Genomic DNA, 6,051 nt, shown 5'->3' with positions numbered 1-6,051 from the left:
GCGCGGTTTTCTCTGGCGTGCTACTGCTAATTAGCACCAGCGTGCTTTTCTGACCCACGTTACTGCTAAAGTTCTGTGTATAGGATTTCTCTAGTAGTGTGTGGATGTAGTTATATGAGTAGGTGCAGGTTGCGATCTAAATCACATGTGGATGTGAGGGCTTGATGTTCTTGCTAATGCTTCCATCAACCAGACAATGATGCGCGACCATTTTGAGCCCGCGCCCGGCCGAAAAGCCTTGGATTTGAAATTTGTTGCCGCCGATCTGGCGCTAGACGTCACAGCCGCCGCCCCCGACTCCATCCCACCCAGCCTCACCTCTCCGTCATCCCGCGAAGCCGCCACCGCTCCAATTTAGCGTCCGCCCTCGACGGCCGCCGCATCGATTTCGGTCAACCGTCGCCACTCCGCCGCCTGTAATGGCCATGGCTGCTCGGTTGTGTCCCTATGAGGTGGCCTAGTGGCCGCCGAAGCACCATAGCTTGTTGCCCAACCGCCGGGGCCGAGCAAAAGGCTGACGAGCTTCGGGCAGCGACGGCGCGTCGTCGCCGAGTTTCGGCCGCACAGCCACCTTCTGCACGTCTCGGAGCACATCTGGTGGCGGTTTTTACACAGAAGATGTGTGAGGTGCGCTAGCATCAACAGGTGAGTTCCCTTTCTAGCAAACAATTGGTGAACATACATACATCGATTGTGAGAATTGCACTATGAAATGAGCTGGCGACAATCTTCTTAGAAGAGAAATAAGATAATTTGAGACAAAGGGAAATAATAAATGGCCATTACTGTTTTGACATTTTGGCAATGCCATTATTGTTTTGCTGGCCGCGGTGATGTGGCAAAAAGGGAGAGCGCCGGGTACGTAGCGCCAGCACTCGGGGCTAACATGCCCTTTGGTTTCTTGGACTACAAATGAGGCCCGACCCACCCCGAGCCGCCGTGGAACAGAGGAGACTGACAGCGCAAACCTTGTTGTAGTGACAGTCGAGGAGTCGTCATGCTAAGACCCCATAAGACCAGTGCACTAGAGCAGCAACCATCGTCGATGTAGAACGTCGTAGATCAGAAGGATGAAATCTATGTAAACACTGAAACGAAGACGAACGAACACCGGATCTAAACATATCCATCGAAGACCAGCATCGACCGAATCCCGTGAGATTCGACGGAGACATACCTCCACACGCCTTTCGACGATGCTAGATGCACCATCGGGACAGGGATAGAACGTGGGAGACATTATTCCTACTAAGTAACATCGCTGCCGCTACCGCACAGCTCCAAATCAAGACGTTGAATCTAACAAGAACAAGAACAAGAACAAGGTCCCTCCCGCCGGCGCGAGGGGGGGGGGGGGGGGGCTGAGATCCTCGGCACTTCCATAGTTCAGAGGCCATCGAAGACAGAGCGGAATGAGATGACGCCGACGGGAGGAGAAAGAGCTTTTTTGCGGATGAGAAAAGAGACACAACTGCCGCTCGGGCACTTGGCGTTAGCTGTTTGTCATGTCAATGCATACGGGACTAGTAAGGTGGCCTTTAACTTAACACGTGATGGAGTCACGTGACCCGACGGTCTAGTGATTGGTTGTCCATGGTCTCATATTAGCAGAAGATGGATAATAATTTGCCTTTTTACACGGAAGATGTGAGGCGCTAGCATCAACAGCTGAGTTCTCTTTTTAGCAAACAAATGGTAAACATATATACAACAACGATAGTGAGAACTGCGCAACGAAACGAGCTGTAGAAGAGAAATAATAAACGGTCATCACTGTTTTGGCATTTTTGGCAATGCCATTACTGTTTTGCTGGCCGCAGCTCTCGCGCCAGCACTCGGGGCGAGACGTTTTTAGGGTACGAAAGGGTAAAAAGCATCTTTCAACGGCTACCCAATCATAATTTTTTGAAGAAAAGAAATTTGGGCAGCCATAAAAATAGCACGAAGTGCTGCAAATGTACAATACTTCAGCTGCTGCCGCAAAATTGTGCGGCTCCAACCAGACGCCTACGCGTGACCATTTTGAGCGCGCGCCCGGCCAAAACCCTCGGATCTGAAATCCGTCGTCGCCGATCTGCCGCCAGAGACCACCGCCGCCGCTTCGTCGGCCGGCCCCGACTTCATCCCATCCCTGTTGCTCCTCCCGCCACCATGTGCACCCGAGAAAACACCGCTCCAATTTGACATCTGCACGCGACGGCCGCCGCACCAATTTCGACCAACCGTCGCCGCTTCGCCGCCCGTAATGGCCATGGCAGCTCGGCTGTGTCCCTACCTGGTGGCCTAGGGGCCGCCGAAGCACCGTAGCTTGTCCCCCGACCGCCGCGGCCGAGCTTGGGGCGGCGGCGCGTCGTCGACGAGTTTCAGCCCCATAGCTGCCTCAAGTCGTCGGAGCACGTCCGGTGGCCGTTTGTACCCTCAATATGTGTGAGGTGCGCTAGCATCAACACGTGAGTTTCATCAAACAATTGGTAAGCATCGATTGTGAGAAGTGCACTACGAAACGAGCTGTCGACAATCTTCTTAGAAGAAAAATAAAAATAATTGAGGTAAAGGGAAATAATAAATGGCCATTACTGTTTTGGCATTTTGGCAATGCCATTACTGTTTTGCTGGCCGCGGCGCGGTGGCAAAGCAAGGGAGAGCGCGAGAGCAGGCGGCGCCAGCACTCGGGGCCAACGGGCCCTTGGGTTTCTCGGACTACAAATGGGGCGCTACCCACCCCGAGCCGCCGCGGAACAGAGGAGACAGACAGCGGAGGAGCCCATTACGGTCCACCACGGTCAAAGCAGAGGGATGCCCCCCGTCGCAACGGCTAGTCGTGTCCGATCCTCCCCTCCCCTCTCCGTCCCGTCCTCGTCGCGCCGCCCCTCCGATCCCTCTTCGCGCCCCCGCGCCGCCGACCACCCAGCAGCCACGGCGAATCGTAAGTGACGCCAACACCCTCGTATCGTCTGTCCGCCCTGTCGATCTTATTGCACGCTTTTAACTCTGGATGCCATCGGGTGTTTGGTTGGCTGATGTGCAGCTGCACAGCCGGCGGGAGGGAAGCCGTTCCTGCTATCCATGCCGACAGTCACCGAGGAAGCGCCACCTCCGCTCTGCGCCGTCCAGATGGAGGGACTGGTGATTGCTCTCGACCCCCCTTTTTGCGTCCATTCGGCAGTAATTCGTTTGATTTAGTGCATCTAGATTGAGGTGGTTGCTAATTTGACATTGGGGAAGTTAGCAGTTAGTTTGCCGTGCTATGGAACCACAAATTAGATGTTGTTTTCTTGCATACGAAATCACCTAATAGATTTAACACGACAGACACCTCCATGGAATTTTTTTCCCGTTACACTGATGGGTACCAGAATCAGTAGAGTTCCTACATCTGAACATGTTTTTCTTCAGGATGTTGCTAGGTTGGCGTGGGATTGCCTCAACCGAGATGATGATGATGATGAAGAGCTCCTGAGATTACTGGGGAATCAAACTCCTCTGCGAGACTGCCATGCCTTCCTTGACATTGGGGGTAAGAAGATTCTTTTTCTGAGAATTGTTAGTCTGTGTGCTCCTGAATGAGTTTCTTAAAAGGGTAGCTTACTTGTGTCAGATATCACCTGTGAGGAGACCCTGGACCTGGAGGAATCTCGGGAACCGAAGCGGCGACGCTTATTGGAGTATCCTTCTGAGGTTAATCAGCCAGATGGTCGAGATCATGCAATGGGTTCTAATTTTGTCACATCTGAGGTGGTTCACTAGTAGCTGCCCATGTTCTAAGTTCTTATCCTTTATGCTTTGCTATTCCTTACACTATTGTTTCCTTTCTCAGGTAACAGAGGCTTCACTGGTTTGCACTGATGAACCACAGAGCTTAAACTGGGATATGCAGCAAGATTCAGATATCTTAGGTTTGTCCTTTTTACCATACATGTCTTATTGTCCGACAACTGCCTACTGCCATGTCATGCCTTTCTGTTTGCTAATTGGATATTTTGATATCAGATATGATAAGTTCCTTGTCAAATGGGGCACCCTACGAGCCATCAGATAATCAGTTGGAAAATTACTCTGATGGATCTACTATCTACTACACACCTGATCAAATGTTGGTTCCTATCTGGTTCCATTAAAGCCACTTTGCTTTTCACATTTTATCAATCATGACAAGTCAATCTTTGGTTTGTAGGACTCCTACCCAGGAGAGCGTTACATATATGGATTGCCAAACTGATATGCCAGGTCCGCACAAAGCACATTTTCTATATCATCTTCGAAGATCTAAAAAATTCATTCAATGTTTCTGTCAGAGTTTCCAGTCTATGCATGTTTCACCATATTGTCAGTATTTGTCCTCGAAATTCTTGTAAAAGTATATTATATTCTGTATCTTCTGCGCAATTGCATTGTGGTGTACTTGCCATTGGTGCAACTTGCTGTTGTTTGGCAACCATAGTGCCTTGCTGAAACAACTGTTACTTGTTCTATCTATCTACAACAGGAACAAGTGAGATTGCACCGGCAACCGAGAATCTCATAATGCAGGAGACTAACAAACTTTCTATGCTAAAAGTATCCAAAGGTATTTCAGTTTTTCACAATATGTTATTATTCAACAACTTACCTTACACACTTGAATCTAAAATGTTTACCATTTGGCTTTGCTTCCTTATTAGGAGGAAGCTCGATGATCAAGATGAAGCAAAATTTAACTACATTTATGACATGCCCATTTACCCTTATAAAACCATATTGGGAAGAAGGAAACGTCACTCTGAAGAATATAAATCAGCTAATCCATGCTCCTCCGAAGCAGCCTCCAGAAATCCTGGGAATGTCAGCTTTTTCTGGCAAGCCAGTGATTGGCAAGACCAGAATCAGAACAGAAGGGGGGAAAGGCAGCATCACAATACTAAGAACGAAGGGCTGAGGACGCCACAACTTATTTAACAGGCCATTCCCTCGATTGCTTTCAAGAATTTGGTCTTCTTGCGCAGGCCTCTATAGCTTTTCAATTTCTTGGTCACAATTGTGCGCCATGTGTTCAGAGTTACCTTGGATGGTTAAGTCGTTTTACAAGCATTCAGCATTCTTGTGTGTTTTAGTGGCATGTGGCTGATGATGTATGCGGAAATTTGACTTCAGAGTGGCATGTGGCACTCCTTCCGTAAGTTCATTTATATATAGTATATACAGCATCACAACCCCGACATTAGTTGCTAAAGATTAAAGCAAAAAATATAGCCTGAAGCAGAGAAAACTATCTATTGGTGTATGGTTAATCTAACAAATTTGATATATGATCTGATGAAGAGAAAAATCATCATAATTCACATGCACCTCACAATCTACATAAATTTGATATAGGATCCGATGAAGAGAAAAATCGTCACAGTTCACATGCACCTCACACCTACGTGTCTGGTTGGTCACCCTTGACCAAACAGAGATAAACTCGTGTATAAAGATTGTTGACGCATAAGTTATAATGCCACCACCCAAGCAGAGTTAAGGCAGAGTTTTCTTAGAAAAGAAGGATGACCCGCGGCCTCTGCATTACAGCGATGCATGCAGCCATATTATCAAATAAAGTACGGAACAAAGTCCGAGGTTCAAATATGGCTCACAAACAGAGCACAACAAAAATAAAAATAAAAGATGCCACAGCAGCCGGCGAAAATAGCAACAGGCTACGATGCCTACACACCTAGCCTATTATTAGCTCGTCATCCAAATCGGTTGAAGATAACCCGTGCTACCACCTCCCAATGGTTGCACCCAATAACCAAAAGCTCCCTGGAGTCCGCATGAGTGAGTAACGACCACATACGGATCTAAGCAGTGGCTCTGTAGTTAAGGCAGAGTTGGCGCCTGGATATTTTGTTTTTGACAAGCAAGCAGGAGCTTTGCCGATTCCATCAAGAGAGGAAAAAAAATATAGAGTTGACCTGTTTATAAGAAAAACTAGGCCAAAAACTAACCCAAAAAAAAACCACCGAGGCCAACAAAAAACAGAGCACCACCACCTACATGACCTCAAGCCGGGCCGATTGTAAGCAAGATCTT

General features: G+C 48.3%; 1 protein-coding gene across 1 annotated transcript; it reads left to right on the top strand.

The window, feature by feature from the left end:
* The first annotated feature begins 2,717 nt into the window (after positions 1-2,717).
* LOC123095205 (protein XRI1) lies at positions 2,718-5,248 on the top strand. Its single transcript, XM_044517009.1, has 9 exons — positions 2,718-2,926; positions 3,029-3,126; positions 3,397-3,517; positions 3,599-3,735; positions 3,818-3,896; positions 3,991-4,093; positions 4,175-4,227; positions 4,487-4,567; positions 4,662-5,248. The coding sequence occupies exons 1-9, from the start codon at positions 2,797-2,799 to the stop codon at positions 4,913-4,915; spliced, it is 1,056 nt and encodes a 351-aa protein (XP_044372944.1). The 5' UTR covers positions 2,718-2,796; the 3' UTR covers positions 4,916-5,248.
* Positions 5,249-6,051: the final 803 nt, after the last annotated feature.

The sequence above is a fragment of the Triticum aestivum genome, chromosome 4B, assembly GCF_018294505.1.
Source record: "Triticum aestivum cultivar Chinese Spring chromosome 4B, IWGSC CS RefSeq v2.1, whole genome shotgun sequence".
NCBI classification, from domain to species: domain Eukaryota; kingdom Viridiplantae; phylum Streptophyta; class Magnoliopsida; order Poales; family Poaceae; genus Triticum; species Triticum aestivum.
This window is presented reverse-complemented; position numbering and strand designations above follow the sequence as displayed.

Coding starts and splice junctions, on each gene's coding strand:
- LOC123095205 (XM_044517009.1), top strand. CDS start 2,797: ATGCCCCCCGTCGCAACGGCTAGTCGTGTCCGATCCTCCCCTCCCCTC. Junction 3,736..3,817: donor CTAATTTTGTCACATCTGAG/GTGGTTCACTAG, acceptor TTCCTTTCTCAG/GTAACAGAGGCTTCACTGGT. Junction 4,094..4,174: donor TACTACACACCTGATCAAAT/GTTGGTTCCTAT, acceptor TTTGGTTTGTAG/GACTCCTACCCAGGAGAGCG.